Raw genomic sequence first — 18,229 nt, 5'->3', positions numbered from 1 at the left:
AAGCTCCCTAAATGGCTGACCTCATCTCAGACCTTTTCACCGGCATGCAGGAAGGGAGCGGGACTGCAGGCTCATCATGTGACTCAGGGGGAAGTGAGTGTGAAGGACGGCACGACTGTAGTCATTACACCGGAGGTAGGGGAAATGATGTGGATGGACAAAGGGAAAAGGAATATGTGGGTGACTACTGGTGTTTTATGACACGCAGACTGATAAAGCTGAACTGATATATGAATATATCAATACCATAAAGCAAAGTGTGCTGATGAGCTGTGTTAAATTTCTCATGATGCCCTGAGAAAAATGTCCATGGCCTTAAAAATCAAGATGATCTATAAAATGAATTTAGGGTTGAATTTCAGGTCATTTTTTTAGAGAAAAGGATGGGAAATATATCTATTTTCCTGTGACTATCCAAACTTTAATTACATGACCACTGAGTTCAGTGCCAAAAACACACACAATACACACTCAAAAGTAGAGCTGACAAGACAATTGTGTACCCTTCAGTTTATTTTGTACCCTTTCTTTTAGTCAGGGGGGGCACATCTGGCCGCTTGAAGGCCAATACTGTGTTTTGTGAACATTCCTCAAATGTGTACCTTGAAGTACAGGAAGCGTTCTTGTCTTGTACTCCCATTTTCGAGTGTGATAGAAAATAGGCACAATTTGAAGGTCCTACTTGGTGGTGCACTGCAAGTGGGAGATTTTTGTGTATCAGCAGTACTGCTAACCTCACTGCACCAACACACAAGACATGTCAAAGTACTTTGGACAGGTCAAGTTGCCTCTAAATCTACAGCCAGCTACAGCCCTACAGCATGTTTACCCTATATGTAATTATTGAAGTCTATTGGCATTCACTGTTTGGCATCAGAATGATTGCTAGTTTAGAATACAAATAAGTTTTGGCTCTTATTTGGCACCACCCGAGCAGCTGTACCACTTGACATGTATGCACATCATGAGTGAAAACATTCTTCAGATTGGATTCAGATTCAGATCGTACACATGCTGGAAAATATACAATTAGGTGTGCATTTGCTTCAGTCTGATTGTGCCTGTTCATCCTAAGTGTCCTTTGTTTCTAATTTAAAACTTGTAAACACATTCCAAACAGAGGCTCTTCCTTCTAAACAGGACTGTTGTTGACCCCTAAGAAGGGCACTTGGATGCGGCCGAGGCCTTGGTGAAACAAGATTTAATGCGACCAAACGGTGTAATTGTATCACTGTATTGAAACTTCAAATGTTAAAATGAAAGAAAAACAGCTGGTAGCAATAAGACCACATGCAGGAGTGCTGACAGGCATGAAACAAAGACATTTGAGCTATACATTTTACAAAACAAGTTGATGTTTGTGATCATTAACAGGGCATTCAGCTTGTAAAAGGTAAGGCCATATTAGCCACAAGGTATGCCTGGCTGGAGTAAACATAGCACTCCAAATGATGCTATTAAATCCAACTTACTAATAAGAAAAGTGTTTCAAGCAAACAAAGCATGTTGTACTAATTTGGACAGTGAATGTGGAAATCACAAAGTCCACAAACTCACTGGAAATGTTACCCTTTGTTCACTCTACACTTTCCTGTTTTTGCTCTTTAATGGATAAACACTAGAGCAGACTAATGTCAAGTTTTCCTGGAATCAACTGAGCGTGATAAATAGAAAAGCTAGTGTACAAATATATGAGCATGTGAGTCACCAACACAAACGTGAGTCTTGTGGAAACTAACTGAACCTGGCCGCTCCTATCTCACAGTTCATCGACCTGAAGGTGCCGTAAGGCGAAAATTACACTGAACATAAAAAGTACCTTTACTCTTGCTTATCAAACAGTTGTATAGTTAACATTGCGTGCCTTTTACTTTACTAACGAGTGGGTGGGAGTTTACTGAATGTTTGCCATCCCGTAACTCTAACAGCAAACTTCAAGGGACCATAGATGTTGTACTTATTATGGATTATTGTATTGCTGTCTTGTGTATGTTTTTTTGACTGCAGTGTGACAAAAGTTGGTGGATTATCACAGACTGGTTCATGTCAAAGTTTTGTCAAGATCCTGTTTTGAAATCAATTCAGTTTTTTTTTTTTTTTTTAGTGGCAACAAATAATCACACCTGCTATCTCCCAGGTCTGAGTGTTTATAAGGCATGAAGCACATATAACATCACCCAAGTCTGTTAAACACCTTTTCAACTTCTTTCCATCTCAGTAGTTTTTTTTAATCGTGTGTGTGCTTGTGTGTGTTCATCTCCTGGAAAGCACAATGAGACACTGATTCCATCGCAGTGCCTTGGGTCACTTTTGACCCGACAAGACAACTGACGCTATACAACATCTACAGTTCAATGAAAGAAGCGAACATTAACTTTACTTGCAAAGACCTTACTTAGGAAGCATCAATGTTATTTTTATGGCAATTAGTTAAAAAAAACAACAACATTCTTTTCCAGATATAAAACAAATGTTTGAAAACTGGTTAAATTTGACAACACAATGGTGTCACTACCAGCCTGGTCATACGGTCAAATCATGGATTGAGTTATCATGCCTAGATAGGACACATTAAGTGAAGCAAAGTAAAGAGTCAATCACAGCTCATTTGTCCGCCACATACATACACACACACGCACACACACGCACACACACGCACACACACGCACACACACACACACACACACACACACACACACACACACACACACACACACACACACACCAATGTTACAGATTAACTTCAGGATGTTTCAACATTGTACTCAAGAGTTTGTTCTCATCTTGACTGCATTTCTTGTCTTCTAAGTTAAGGCCAAAGCGTTAGATTGTGTTGATCTTCAACAGTCATTTTGATCACATAAAAAGTTCACTCCAAGCATCTTGCGCTTCCACAGAGGCAAAACCTTTCATGAATAAAGAAATTGGCTATCCGCTGCACTATAATTTTATCATCTGTCAGTATACAAAGCCACACTGCACCGCAAATGCAAAAATGTAAGAGTCTCAAGGCCAGGAAGGTCAGGCAAATACTGCTTTGAGCATGTTCCGTTTGTGCATGTATCTCATGGTCAGCAAACGTGATAGTGAGCACATTTAGCTCGCTGAAAAGGCTGAATCATGCAAAGTTTTTCTTTATTTTTTTTTGGCCATCTGTAATAAGCAGGGTTGCCATAGCGAGGTCCTACTCTGCCTATTTCACATCCTCTGCTTGTAAAAGTTTGGCTAGGACATTATACCTTACTTTCACGAAACTGCCACAAAACTTGACATCCGTGTCTTCTCTTGACATGGAAGCCGCAAGGCAAACATTGACCAAAAAATGACCCTGTGTGTGGCCACATGACCACCACCTACCTTTATAAACACAATCCCTGCTTATTCATTTCTGAAATCCGATTATTTTGTCTGCGCTCTCTGCAGAGGTTTGGCTCAAGCTTGCTCCTTATCAGCCCTCCAAAGCTGCTCTTTAACTTCTGGAGGCAGCGTGTTGAACAGGTCCTCCTCCACCACCAGACCACTCCTCTTCAATAGGCGACACTCGCCAAGCTCCACGGGGAGGCACTCTAGGCGGTTCCCTCTTAGCTCCAGCTGCGTCAATCCGGTCAGTTCTCCAAAGCGGGATGGCAGTGTCTGGAGGCAGTTGTTTCCCAGATTCAGAGTACGGAGCTTCTTACACTGGAAAAGTTCTGGGGGCAGAGTCTCAATCTGAAGTGGAGAGGGCGACAGGCAGAATGATGAGTTAGTCAGTCACAAGTAAACTCACACGGATTAAGGACTGAGGAAAAGTAAAACCCCCAAAATCAGTTCAAAGGCATCAAAGAACAATTTAGAACAGATCAACCAAGTTTTTACTGTTTGGTGATGGCAAACTACAAGGGTTTGCAGCAATACTTCACCCAAAGAATGTATTAGCCATTCAACAGCACACAAATAGGTGTCTCGGGCTCGTGAAGATGTTTGATCACCGCTGCATCATTTCTTTGGGATTTCAGAAAGCAAAAACAACCAGCTAAGTATATGTGGCTTGAAGCTAATGGCACCATGGTCTCCAACTAAAAACAACAGCGGAACTGTCCAATAATGATCGTTTACAAACTCTAAAGCACATCAGCACGAGTTTAATTCACTTCTTCTTTATCCAGTTCCAAGCGCAACCAGCTGGCAAATCTAGCTGAACCAACTCGTTTGTCGGAACTTGTTCACGGTAGTGCCGAGAAGGGTTGTAGTTAGTTTGTTTTTAGCTCAAATCAAAGTGTTTGTGGATTACTGAGCATATGGCTGGATAAAGACAACGTGGATTATACTGGACGATACACTTCAGAGTTTGTAAAAGGACATTTTTGAGTAGTTTTGTAGTTTGTGGCTAGGGGACGTCATTACTTTCAACTTAAATTTATAAAGCTGTCTTTTTCTGCATTCTGGAGTCACAAAGAAGTGATACGGCGTTAACAAAATGTTTTTCTGAGCTCAAGACACCTATTTGTGAGTACCTGAAAGAGAAAATGACCCTTTTGGGATGAAGTATTACTTGAATCTTTACAGACACCAGAAGACTCCCATTTAATCAAGCTATTTTTTGCTGCACACAAACCGGCTAGAAAATATTTTGAGTGTAAAACCACAACAAAAAGAAAATAATTAGTTTCTTTTACTGAAAACACATGATGTACACAGGCTTGGGAGTTTAAACCATCATTTTCAGCACAATGGAACATACAGTAAAATATCTGTTGACAACTCACACCTAAAGCCATAATTCTGGCTGGTCTTGGAAGGCCTTGTTATTTATATGCCTTGACCTTTGTAAATGTCTTATCTAGACTTTCATTGTTCTCACAAGATAGACGGCTGGAGACAGATAAAGGCTCTAATAACAGACATTTTTTAACTTCTCACCCTGTTTGCTGTCACAGCGAAGTACTGCAGGTTCTGGAGGAGTCCCACATCAGCAGGGATGCTGGTCAAATTATTGTGACTCAGGTCCAAGAAGCGCAGCTTGCGACAGAAGAAAAGCTGGCTGGGGATGACCTCTATCTTGTTCCTGTTCAGGTACAGCCTTTCCAGGTTGGTAAGAATTCCGATCTGAATGGGGATATAGGCGATCTGGTTGTACCAAAGCTTCAGGCACACAAGCCGATGCAAGTGCTGGAAGCTGATGATTTCCTCTATTGTCTTCAGATTGTTGTCCTTCAGGTCAATCTCCTGCAGGTTGTGTAAACTAAAGATGGAGTGTGGAATACGTTCAAGATCACAGCGAATAAGCTCAAGCTCTGTCAGATTGACCATTTTCTTCAGAATATTGAGCACCATCAGTTTGGTGCCCTCATTGTTGATAGACAGCTTCTGGAGGTGCACACCCACATCTGTCACAACCTGAGGCAGTTTGGTCAGGTTGCTTTTAAGACGCAGTACTTTGAGCCTTTTGAGCTCCCGGAGTCCATCAATTACGATGTAACGATTGTTCTCAGAACTCAAATTCCCGGTTAGGTGAAGTTCACTTAGGTTCTTCAGGCTGTAGATCCAAAGAGGGATCTCCTTGATGTCAGTGAACTTAATATGAAGAGATTTCAAGTGCTCCCTCAGGAAAGCCAAAGCTGGAGCCTCAATTTTAGCTGGTGTGTGGTAGAGCCACATCTCTCTCAGGTTGGAAAGCTGGGCAATGATTGGAGGGATAGTGACATCAGGGATTAGCTCCAGCTTGAGCACTTCCAGCTCTATCAGATCAAACACTGTTTCAGGGATCCCACTGAGCATGAATAGATGCAGCTCCAGCTTCTCCTGGGAGTTCTTGGTGATGCGCTGTCTTAGCTTCTCCAACGTCCACTCATTGTTCAGGTTCAGCTGCCTCAGCTTGTTCTCGCTCACCTCTGACAGAAATACAGCAAAGCGCTTGGAGTAGAGAGGGTCATACTGATCTATCATGTGTAACATGAAGGCAAAATCATGCTTCAGGTCAGGGATGTCACTATAGCTGCTCTCCTCCCGGATTGACTCAAAGGAGTAGCGTTTGAGGGAGCGGCTGACCATCCAGCACAGAGTGTACATGCAGATGAGACCGTAAACCACCACCAAACTGATGTAGAAACAGGCCAAAATCTTGAACAGAGTTGCTAACGGGTGGGCGCAAAAGAATGCACTATAACCTGTCAGCTTCTGAATCTCCACCGTGCAGACCACATTGAACTTGATGTAGCCCACATAGTACCCTGTGTAGCTAATGATAAGTATAAACTGGATTACTTTGATGATAGTCTGACGTATGTAAAGACGATACACTATATCACCCTCCTCGACGTGAATCCTGAACTTCTTCACCTTCTCAAAAAGGGCCTTGGCTTGCTCCCCTTCCTTTTTGTCTAAAACCCCAGTTTCAGAGCGATCTACGATCCCTTGTTCAATTCTGGACTTTGTTCGTTGGAGCATGGGCACACTAGCCTCAACATCCTCACTCACACATGAGGCCTTCTTGTCCATCGAACCGTTCATTTTTCCCAAAGGCTTGGGGTCGCTCTCCTCCACAACAGTCTCAGACAAAGCCCTTGTTGTCCATGGGGAGTCAAAGCACTTGAGGAGGATGGAGACAAAGTGCTCCAATTTAGAACTTGTACGCGGGAACTTGAACCAGAAGTTGCTGCAGGCAAGGAAGATAAGAGTGTGGAGTAGCACCAAATAGGGGAAATATTTAGCAAACCAATGTAATTTGTTCTCATAACAGACAGCATCGACATAATTATACTGATGGCGGTCGAGGTCATACTGAATGCCTTTGGGTTCTGGTGCATAGGGAACTGTCACGTTTGGGACGGGCATCGCCTCGCATGAGTTGTTGATCACCCACTTGCAAGGCAGGCAGATCATTTTGTCTTGCGTGACCTGCAGTGTTCCACCAAACACCGCAATCATCAGCATGACGATTGAGATGTAATCGGTGAAAACGTCCCACCATGGCTTCAGGATACGGTACGCTGGCTGTGTGTCAGCAAAGTACCGGAGCTCTGTGATGGGAATCATGATGGTTTATCTAGAGAGACAAAAAACAACAGGGGATTAGTTGGTCTTTGGCAAGTTTAGATTGGAAAACTGTAGGTGCATAAATGTTGTCCAACACAAGGAGCCTGTTCTGTATGTGTATGATAGTAATTATTGATTCATCTTTTATATAAGATGATGAGCAGGGAATCAAACCAGTCACACTCAACCGCCCCTTGTGCATGCCGTCTCAAAAATATAGAGTCATCAAAAAGACCTTTCCTCATTCTGGTTTCAAGCGTATCAATAAATCATGTACGTGGTGCAGTTAAGAGAACTGATGCACTGTGCATTTTTCACACACTTCATACGTGCATTTCAGTCAGCACATTAAAAGTGTTGAGTAAAAGTGTGACTGTTAGTATGCAAAGGAAGCAGAAATTCTATTTGCCTCAGAGACTGCTGTGTTTGGGATCCTGATTATTCTGCATGTATCAACAGTACACTGGACTTCAGATGTAGAACACGGACGAAGAAGAAAAAAAAATGACCACAGACCCTGACACAGCACACATATTTATGTCCCTGTTCACCCAGGATGTGCAGTGTTTGTCTTTTGCATAAACATGTTCATGGCAAACTGATGTCTTTTCGAAGTTCAATCTTTACCAGATGGGTAAACTCATCCACATCTGTTAAGTTTACCTCTTTCCTGTTGTCTCGTAGGTTTCTGGTCATTGACTATACTATCAGACTGGAAAGAGAGGAGGACATTGAGGCAGATGAAGACCTTCAATTAATTGGCCAAAATAAAGGCAAATTTTACTTAGATTTAGGTGATGATCACAAAAAATAAGTCTGAAACTAAAACATTTTGTCAGGCTTCCATTTGCACTTTAATCAAGTTGCTTTGTCAGAGTAAATGTGCAAGTAATGCAAGAATTAAAGCAACCTAAGCAGTTATGCAGAATCTATACACAGGATCTATTATGAGATCTTAAACTTTTATATTGGGTGTGTATTGCGTTGTCGTAGTTGGAGTGTAAGACGTCACTCCCACTCTTGCTGCCATAGCCAACCATTAACATTTGAAGAAAAAATATAACAGCCTCTCAGTCCCACAAGTTCCAAACTTCAGAGACAAATTATGTGTAGAAAACAAATGGGGTTTTTTTCACATCATCATTATCTAAGTGTAGCGTGCCCACCTAAAGAGTTGGTAAGTTCTTCATGAAGCCCAAGTTAACCCCAACTTTCAGTTCCCATTTCAGATTTAGCAATTAATCGTTTGCTTTTCAGCAGTTTAAGCTACAACATGCAGCACTGATCTTCTTCACTTCACTGCTTTCAAGTTTTCATTCTCCAAATCAGCTACTCTTTTTGCTCAGTAATCAAACACATTTCAATACATCTGTCCAGTTTTTAAGATGAATGCGTCCTATCATTTTTTTCTTTCCTGTTTTAAAAATATCAGACTCCATTCAGTTTTCCAATTAACTTTTTGTCTTGCTTTGGCTTTCGAGGTTGAATTTTTCAGTTTCACTTTTCAGCCATTATCAACATATCTTCAATAATTTCGCAAACACTTTTATGCGTTTTTGTGTTTTTCTGCATACTTTTTGCAACACAACAATTAAAATGTTACACTTCAGATCTTTGTATACATTTATGTTTCCTTCCAGCCTTTCCTTGGGCTCTAATTTCTTAAAGTACAAAGTTTTAAGTTTCAATTAGCATTTCAGCTGTTTCTAAGCCATTGCCGCAACTTCTTTCAGCTCATATTGTTGTTGTTGTATATGCAACCCCCTCTTGGGATGGAAGGAGCTGATTAGAAAAAAACAACACCAACAACAAAAACCTCTTCCTCATCCACTCAACTTATCCCTCTCCCATTATAAGAATGATAGACAATTGCTGGTCAAGTTTTTACAATAAAACCTTTTCTCCTTCACTTCCACCCTGAAGGGGCAGATTCAAGATTCAATATTCAATACTTGAGCAAAGCAAAACTCTGGTTTGTTGTGCTCTCATTAATTCACATTGGCCATCCATCTTCAACTGTTCATCCACACTCAAGATGCAGAGGTAACAGATCCAGCAGGGATTCAAAACTTTCCTTTCTCTGACCACATCAACAAGCTCTGTCTCAGGGATCCTGGTCCTGCCTGGAACATCCCCACAGGGAGACAACCAGGTAGTATTCTTACAGATTCCTGAACCACCGCACTGTGGCTAAAAATGGAGGTACAGCAGCAGAATCTTAAGAGGTTTTAAATGACACACTGATCTCAAACCAGCACCAGAATTTATCTGAGAGTCTAACACAGCATACTTTCATTTGTAATTGTTTATTGACTACGTGCCCTTTGTCAGACCTCTGTTAGGATCTGACAGTATGTTACTATGGTCAGACTTTCCAAGAAGAGGCCTCAACACCTTGGGAGAAGCCACCTCCTTGTTTCAGCAGTTTATACAATGTGATCATCCAGCTGAAGAGTGAAGCCCCCCCCCCGGCCACAATCGGAATGAGGCATACCATGTTATGCAATGATTCAGTGAAGCAAATAACTGAGCAATCAGTGAAGACCATCCCTGATCCCATTAGAAATGACAACTCACTTTTGCTGGTTAAAGCTTACAAAGAATAAAGGGACCTTCCTTGATAATAAAGTAAAAAACCCCAAGACCCATTTTCCACACTCCCAGCATACAAAAGTGTGACTGGTGGGTCCTTCAATAAAGTCAGTGGTGATAAAGTCGTATTTGAAGTAGCTGTGGTAGCGCCCATTGTTTGAAGGGCCATGTGGTTGTGAACAGAAGGACAATTGAGGGACACAAAGTTGATTTTATTCCTCACAACTATCTTTTAAAATGAACTTTTCTTCTTCTTGAACATCAAACAAAAATGACAAACACTGCTTCAATAAAACTGCACACCAAACATGACTCTTAATGGTAGATGCTTGCCATCGCTTGCTTTTTTTTTTTTTTTTATTAACAGTTTTATAAAAGAGATTTTATTCTCCATCTTCTTCATATCAGGACCAATAGTAACCCAGACCAATTATAGACGTAGACCACCCACCTCCATGTCGGCCTTTTTAATTTACATCGTGTCAATTTTAATTTGCTTCATGTGTCTGACCTGGCACTGTGTGTGTGCATCACCTTATTAGCTGACAAGCAAATAATAACACAGGCTGGTTGTCATTCATAGACGCAGGGTCCGTCTGTCTATGTCAATCATGGTGTCTTTTTGCTTATTCTTAATGCATTAAGAGTTAGATTTAGGTGTGATATCAGGCTGTTTATTCTTGGTATATGATATATGCTTTCAATTCTTCAGCAACTTACATAATTAGACAAATACCGGTTTAGTTGATCTGCATAAAATCAAACCGGGTTAAGCCAGTACGGTGAAACCTGAAACCTAGCCAAGCCTATTATTTATGTGCTCTGAAAATCAGGTATATAAACTGAGTAATAGTTTGACAATATAAATACTACTGTCCAGTTTCACTCCGTTATCTGCTGTCAATGCAGATGGAAGAGAACCTTAAAGTAATAGTCATATTACCTTGTTAAAATTATAGCTAATGGCCACTCAGATGACTACCCTGATAAAGCCAAATTAAAAAAAAAAAAAAAAAAGAATTTATTTGAAAATCTCCCTTGGCATTCAGACTTTCAAGAATGAGGATCCACTTAACAAATGATGTGGGCAAATCTGATGTTGAATCCAAGAAGTTCTCCTCTGAGGAACAAAAGGAATCTGGTGACTCTCATGATAATAAAGAGAACTCCTCGCTTCCTGTTTAGAGCAGTCTCCTTGTACATTTCTCCTGAACAGAGCTGCTTTTGTGAGAACAGTCTTTGTCCTCGACGCCCTGACGGCTGGGCTGAAAAAGGTGCAGGTGAACTTGGACGCTGTGAGAGGTAATAATATTTTAACAAAGGCAGCAGTACCAGTAAGTCAGAACAACCAAAATCAAAATGAAAGCCCTCTGCAGAGGACAACCAAACGTGAGCTCCAACAATATGAATGAAGGTACATAGACAAAAAAAAAACAAAACACCAATTCACGTAAAAGTGTCATGTAAGTTAACGTAAACTACATGAAGATTAAATAAAGAATTTGTGTGAATGTAGGAGAGTTAATCAAATTTATTGTGATCTCAGAGGATGACGCCAAATGATTCATCAGGGCCAAATCTGGGCCAACTCAGCAGGCCTAACCGGACCTTGTGGTGGGCCAAACTTGGCCCCCAGGCGGGTCCGAGATGAGACGGCCATTGAAATGAAGATTGGGTTGACCAACAAGATTCTGGATAGCGTTGATGTTGTCTGTATATAATATGCATCTATGTGAAGATCAAAGCTGAGGCCGTTTGACTGAGATCAAAGTGAAAGTTTAGTCAGGGAGGTTTTGTGACATTGCAAAATCCTTGGCGCCCCAAACAACTGGCACTGCATTCGCACAAGCGCTGCTAAAAACAACATATTTAATTTCAAATCCATCAAGGACTAAAAATTCTGTGTCATACAACAAAGTAATGCCCTGCGATTGACAGGCCACCTGTCCAGGGTGTACCCCACCTCTTGACCCATGTCAGCTGGGATGGCCTCCAGCCCCCCCCCCCCCCCCCCCACACACACACACACACACACACACCACCACCACCACCCTTAACATATAAGTGGTATAGAAAATGGATGGATAAATGGATGCAACCTTCCCACAAGTAAAAACATTCTGATTTTCCCATGTTACCCTGTTTCCATGTCAGAGAAGTCCATCATTAAAATATTTCTTTGGGATATGACAGTTAAAAGTATATGGGATGTTTGTGGATCATGTTCTTGCTGAAACACAAGGGTCCTTACATCTAAACATGGTAATTTCCTCCGGGAAAAGAGAAACAATCTCTCTTATCTCAGGTTTCCTGAGCTCATCTACTCTCGCCTGCCAGTGTTGCCAACAAGCAGGCAGTTTTCAGTCCAAACCAGGTCTGACTGGTTCTGTCTTACAAAAAGCTCTTTTTTTTCATGACGGCACAAATGATGTCACACTACTCACTCAAAAACACACACACACACACACACACACACGCTCACAATGACAAGGGCCAATATCATCATAAAATATTATTGTAGCAATCATGTAAATAATCTAAAAGGGTGACACATGTCAGGGAAATATAACGAAAACTGTTGCATTCACAGGATCACAATTAAACAATTTCAGTCCTTTATAACCTGAGCAATGACACAGGCACAATGTAATTGTTAGGAATGCTACAGATAAAACATTTGTCTTGCAGCTCAATAATGTATAGATCTTTCTTACTGCCTTTGAACTGTGGAAGACATGGGTTTGTTCTCGAATAATAGCAACTATTCATCAGGGAGACTATAATGAAGCCAGACATAATCACCTGTAATACAACCCAGAGAAAGACCTTTTCTTTAGGTGGGCACCTCCACAACAACAGCCTCAGTGCCGACGGGAAACGATGGCTCATACCGATGCCCAGTTAGCACGCTGCGGCAGCGAATTCCCCCTGAACCACTTGGCTAGTTTGACATAAACAGTGTAGAATAAGAAAAAGACCCACCTCTTTTATGAAAGCTGGTGTCTCTCGCCTCCCCCGCACACAAGTGACACATTTCTCAAGCGTCTCTCAGCTGCTCAGGCCAGTAGGACAGCGGGCCGGAGCCCCGTCGGGTAGTGACGATGGTGAAAACTGAGAATGGGAACGCTACCGCCGAGGCAGAGAGAGCCAGTTCGTCTCTCCGCCCTCACGAAGGCGCTCCTGCTGCTGTTGCTGCTGCTAGTGCCTCGAGGGCTTGCGGAAGTAGTGGCATATTTGCTGATATCAAAATAAAAGCACGGCGGTAGGAAATAAAGTTGAATCCAATATTATTTTAAAACTCCCAGGAGGTTACAAAAAACAAGTGAAAATGCTGGCGAAACGCTGACATTTAAATTCCCTAAACAGCAACAGGTTCAGCTGTTGATGTTGAATTTATAATCTTGTGCTACAGTTCTTCTTACAACATAAAAGCGGGGAAATTACATTTATGGTCAATGTGGTAAAAATGTATAAAACAATCTGAAGAGGAATATGATATCTTTTGTTATTGCTTTACTTTGTGGTACCTTGTCTTTCTATTTTGCTACATTTGTTATTTTACTGTGTTCATACTCTTTTATAACAACTGATATAAAAAAAAGATGTTAAGTATACTGCTTTAAAAATGTTGCACAATAACCAGGTAGGCCCAATCTTATTTTCAAGATATTAACAAACAAAAATCAAGTTCTATCGAAAAATGTAGTGTATGCTTTACATGTATATAGTGAGAATAAAGAAAAAAATTAAGAGGTTGGAAAAAGATAAAATATGGTATTTTATGTTCTTGCAGTGGCTGCCGTACCAAACAGAAACTACTATCACAAGAAGTGATTAATTTGACTTCATACCACTTAACCTTTGATCCCAAAGCTAAAATATATTTCCCTTTAAAGCCAAATCTAATTATATCATTTTAGATAGAGATGAGATGGTTTTCTTTTTATGTATTTTGTATATACATTGAATATTTGGGCTCTACCCTGACATCCCTTTTTGTTCAGGCAACATACATATTGACATATTTTTTTTATATTAACAGATTACATCACAAAGTAAAAGCATTGGAAACACTTGACAGTGTATGAATATGCCTTCTAGTTTCAGTCTGCTACTTCCACTGATCAAGCTCCTGCCAGCCTGGAGGCTGCATGAGACACACCCAATGAGCTACCTGAAGCCTTCAGACACTGCCAGTGTCAATTCTGCTGATCAGCTTGCAGCCAAGCTTTAAATCCTGTAACAACCTTGGCTTCAGCCAACTCGAACAATGGTGGAAATTTTTTTGAACACACATCTGTCCCCCTTTTCAATCACACATTTCCTCTAAAGCCTTGTGACACAATGGGGAGATGGTAACTGCCTGTACTTATCAGAATACAAAATGACTACCAATAAAATATCGGATGTGGACCCTGAACCGTGCCAAACAAGCCACCCAGAGGTATTTTGAGACTGGCTGGGAATATCTAAATGAGATATTACCATGCTCTTTATATCTCCCTCTGGTGGTTGGATTCAAAAAAGTCTTGGTGTTGTTTTCCAAGCCAAGCCTTGAGATACATTCATATTGGCAAAATAAACTCGAAATATATATTTTTTGACAGAGAATCCTATTATAAACATTCAATAAAACTATCTATCTTAGAGCAAAATTAAAATGACCAGAGTACTGAAATGTTTGAGGAGTGTGCATGGTAAATGCATTCCCAGTTTCTGATTCATCATATATTTTCTTAAGCCTTTCGAAGCCAAAGTTGATAAACCTGTATGAACCTGCAGACTGATGTAGCTGTGAGATGTGCAACATTTTTCATTAACATTTGTCATACCTTTGGATGAGATTTTCTGATTATTGACTTTGTTGCAGCTTGATCAGACTTGAAACTTTAGGTTTTGGCAGTTAAAGTCAAATGTATGATGTTACTGTATTGCCGGTGTCTTTAAAAAGAAAGGACATCATTTTGCAGTGATTCATTTACTTCAGTAACTATCATATATACTATTATCAGCTAATATTATAAGTTTGCATCCTCGTTACATTAAATAAACATGAAACAAAGCACAAACATAACTTGAGTAGGTGCATGTATATGTACGCACACACACACACACATACAGACTAGACACAGGTACTGACGAAAAAAACAATAACTGGCTATACATATACAATGTTTTGAAAACAGGAATAATTAAAGCTGCAAGCAGCGTTGTTAGGGCCTGAGCCCCCACGCGGCCTACGGCCGCGTCCTTGACACCGGCCCGAATCCAACGGTGTAATCGGCAAATCCCTAGGCCTTGTAGTTTAGAAGATACGAGCCTCAGTGCGCTGCACAGTGTGAGTGCAGAGCTGAGAGCCGGCCCTTTAAGAGCCCCTCCCTTCTCTGCTCGCTCTCTGCCATCTCTGTCAGAGTGGAGAGCAGAGGAGGATTTGGCAGTTTTACTGACAAACACAGTCATAACTCTGCATATGTTGGTCAAAAGTGTAATGTAAAGACATCAGTTCGTAGAGTTTTTTCTCAGGAATTCAATGGTGTGTTTTCTGAAGGTGTGAGTGTTTTAATTTAGAAGCGACAAGTGTTTGTATGAGAGTATGTACATGAGGGCAGAGAAGTGCCAATTGTGGTTTCCATGACTACAGTAAACAAATCTCTGCCATCTCTGTCAGAGCTGAGAGCAGAGCTGAGAGCAGAGCTGCCAGCTGGCCCATTAAGAACCCCTCCCCCGCTGCACTTTCTTTGATCTGTGCTAGAGTGGAGAGAGTGGAGGATTAAGAGAAATGTAGTGTGTAAAAGCTGAATAACTCGGCCTACGTTGGTGGAAAGTAACACAAAATACCATATTTTTGTAGGGATTTTTGTCAGGAATACAGTGATATGTTTTTAAAAGCTGTGCGATGTATGGTATAGACGTGAGAAGCATTTGTTCGAGAGTATGTATCATGAGAGGACACGGCCTCCCCATTGACTTCCATTGTAAGCGTGAAACGTGTCTCCCCCACTTTGAGGGCTTATAAAATCCAAACCGAGCGCGTAGTATATTAGCCTTTAAAGATTTTTGAAGAGCACAGTTGGGAGAGTAATGTGTGAAAGTTTGGAAGCCCTGGCATTTATGGTTTAGGAGGAGATAGATTTTGTTCGGGGAGTAAAAAAAGTCCTGATTTTGACAGTTTTGTCCAATTTGTGGACATTCTGTTGGAGATAGGTGAGGGGTCAGAGTGTAAGAATTGTTCGGCTTGATGAGACGAGTCCAACGGTGTTGGTCCCATGTCTGTGGGAGTTTTGTGTGAGGAGTTATAGCGCGCGAAATTAAAAAAAATTATCTTTTTTTTGTGTGGCTCCCTAGGTGGCGCTATAGACTTTTGTGGCGTTTTTGTTTTTGATTAGTGAATGTTGAGACATACCGAACGATTGTGCCGAAATTCAGCGAATTTCATGCATGTTCAGGGGGTCAAATTAGATTATGCGCGTTATGCGCATTATGCGCATATAGCGCGCACTCATTGAGAGCAAGAACAGTATAATACCAGGTTTTGAATGGGTGTGTATGTGAAAACTGGCTCCGGGTCGTCTGGCCCAGTTGCCTCATGGGTGTTGGGGGGGCCTGGGACACTGTTTAGTGTGTGTTTTTAGTGTTTTTAGTGCTGCTAATGTGTTGCTCTGCCGAGCAAACATAATAGGGTCTTCGCCAGAAGTACCTTCTGGCTCAGGCCCTAATAAAGATCTGCATGGGGTCTTTTTTTTAACTCGAGTTGGAATGATACGTAAATGACTGTTTTGGACTTTTGGTCGAGTGACGTCATCAACCGGCGACTAGGTCGATGAAATCAAATGTAACTTCCCCATTGATGTTATGTTTGTATAACAGAGGTATTTGACCCATTTTCTTCTGTCAGTAGGATGTTGGCAGTCAGTCGGGTTTGGCGTTGTCGCTCAGTTCTGCCCGGACTTTGTTCTGGGTCCCATTGTCGTCCCACGCTACCACCGACACCCGTATGCAGGACCGGGGTTCTCTCGGCTGTGGACCGGCGTGGATTCCATCGTTTCTACCTTACAGACAGAAATGAAATCACTCAGCTCAGAATTAGAGGAGTTTCAACTTCTCCGAGGACAAGAAGTGACGCCGTTGGGAAGATCCAGTCTACGCATTACCACCTCATCTACACTTGCAAGGTACCAGAACCTGAGAAACTGTGCTGGTTTAGGTACTTGAAACATCCCGTTTCCTGTTTGGTGTCCGGCAGGTTTGCTCCACCAGGTCCATGCAGAAGATCTCCAAGCAGGCGTACCACAAAGGTGTTGTGATTGTGACATGTCAAGGATGTAAGAACCATCATATCATTGCTGATAACCTCGGCTGGTTCTCTGACCTGGAAGGGAAGAGGTGGGTTTGGGCTCCTCTAAGTACTGATACCACATCTCCATCACAACAGGTGTGGTTGCTCTGATGCTGTATCTTCACATTTTCATATTTAGTGAGCGTGGAGTCCATTTCACAGTATTGTGGTGTTATGTAATTAAAGTTTACAGTCATATAGTTATGCAAATATTTGTGTCAGACTGTACTTGCAGGACCAGAAATACAAGTTTACATATAATAGTTAATTTATTTAAAATTCTGAATCAGCAAACTAGTCAGTAATGAAATGTACTGAATAGGATAGGGACAAAGTATCAGCTGTGTAAAATGCAGTATTGTGATTGATACATTAGCATCTAATATATGTCCAAAAATTGCTGCCATGATAAATGGATTCAGATAGATTTTGATTGAACCAGAGTAAATATTTGCCTGTAGTGGAGTATGAAATGGTAAAAAGGTGATTAAAAGTACATATTTACTCTCAACTAAAGCCTTGTCAAACCAACGTACAACCAGTTTCTAACTGAGCAGCGATATCTCTAAATTGAAATGATCAGATGAGAAGAAGAATGTGGATTTTAATGAGATGGATCAGTGAAAGTTTCCATAGGTGTGATTTTGCCAATGATGCTGTTACAATTTTTTGGAGGTGATTTAAAAATCAAAGAATGTTATGTATCTGTGAGATCAGAATCATCGCCCGTGGGTTTTTCTTTTAAATGTGCCTTGACTTAAGTAGGACAAAATGTATTTGATGAAATAGCATTCATAAATAGACAGCTGCATAAACAATGTATTTCTGAATTCTGCATTACTGTACATTTCAGAAACATTGAAGAAATCCTCGCTGCCAAAGGAGAGAAGGTGAAGAGGCTTGAAGGAAGTGATGCTCTGGAAGTAGTGGTGGAAGAATCAAGTAAAGAAAAGTCTCAGTTTGGTGATGATAAGGAAATTACATGCAGTGACTCAGAAAAAAAGTAATGCATTTTATAAAAAAAAAAAAAATTGAGATGTCTATTTTTTTATAATAAAGTACACACAATCCTTGCTAGTTTCTGTTGTTTTGTCATGTATTCTGAGCTGATAGTAGCAGGGTCTGGAAATGCAATCAGCTAATGAAACGGATAAAAGACGCCTCAGATTTTCACGAACATAAACATTATTACTTAAATGTTAAGATGCTATAGTGTCACGCAGAGGCTTTGTAATTGGTTGTGCTAATGAATGGGTTTCAGAGTTATGTGTATTATTTTAGCTTAAT

The 18,229-nt window shown here is 40.9% G+C and overlaps 2 protein-coding genes across 3 annotated transcripts; one reads left to right on the top strand and one right to left on the bottom strand.

Annotated features, from left to right (window-relative positions):
* Positions 1-457: 457 nt before the first annotated feature.
* Positions 458-12,798, bottom strand: lrrc8aa (leucine rich repeat containing 8 VRAC subunit Aa). Its single transcript, XM_086187502.1, has 3 exons — positions 12,589-12,798; positions 4,900-7,024; positions 458-3,708 (listed from the first exon to the last, which is right to left on the bottom strand). The coding sequence occupies exons 2-3, from the start codon at positions 7,012-7,014 to the stop codon at positions 3,433-3,435; spliced, it is 2,391 nt and encodes a 796-aa protein (XP_086043628.1). The 5' UTR covers positions 7,015-7,024; positions 12,589-12,798; the 3' UTR covers positions 458-3,432.
* Positions 12,799-16,344: 3,546 nt separating this feature from the next.
* Positions 16,345-18,019, top strand: dnlz (DNL-type zinc finger). Of its 2 annotated transcripts, none has more exons than XM_086186474.1 (4): positions 16,345-16,422; positions 16,502-16,778; positions 16,850-16,989; positions 17,796-18,019. In XM_086186474.1, exons 2-4 carry the CDS (start codon positions 16,506-16,508, stop codon positions 17,947-17,949), a joined length of 567 nt encoding a protein of 188 aa, XP_086042600.1. In that variant the 5' UTR covers positions 16,345-16,422; positions 16,502-16,505; the 3' UTR covers positions 17,950-18,019. The 2 variants fall into 2 exon arrangements, with proteins under 2 accessions (XP_086042600.1, XP_086042601.1); XM_086186475.1 differs by having other exon boundaries at positions 16,351-16,422; positions 16,505-16,778.
* Positions 18,020-18,229: the final 210 nt, after the last annotated feature.

Source organism: Aulostomus chinensis, chromosome 19 (genome assembly GCF_037954235.1).
Source record: "Aulostomus chinensis isolate RoL2024-O1b breed Wild chromosome 19, RoL_Achi_v1.0, whole genome shotgun sequence".
In the NCBI taxonomy this organism is placed as follows: Eukaryota; Metazoa; Chordata; class Actinopteri; order Syngnathiformes; family Aulostomidae; genus Aulostomus; species Aulostomus chinensis.
Note: the sequence above shows the minus strand (reverse complement) of the source record. Positions and strands in the feature narration are given on the sequence as shown.

What these genes read in the sequence shown, in the direction of transcription:
- lrrc8aa (XM_086187502.1), bottom strand. Translation starts at nt 7,014, where the DNA reads ATGATTCCCATCACAGAGCTCCGGTACTTTGCTGACACACAGCCAGCG. An exon ending in TCGCTGTGACAGCAAACAGG is followed by an intron (nt 3,709 to 4,899) that starts GTGAGAAGTTAA and finishes TCTCCACTTCAG; the next exon opens with ATTGAGACTCTGCCCCCAGA.
- dnlz (XM_086186474.1), top strand. Translation starts at nt 16,506, where the DNA reads ATGTTGGCAGTCAGTCGGGTTTGGCGTTGTCGCTCAGTTCTGCCCGGA. An exon ending in ACCTCATCTACACTTGCAAG is followed by an intron (nt 16,779 to 16,849) that starts GTACCAGAACCT and finishes GGTGTCCGGCAG; the next exon opens with GTTTGCTCCACCAGGTCCAT. An exon ending in TCTGACCTGGAAGGGAAGAG is followed by an intron (nt 16,990 to 17,795) that starts GTGGGTTTGGGC and finishes TGTACATTTCAG; the next exon opens with AAACATTGAAGAAATCCTCG.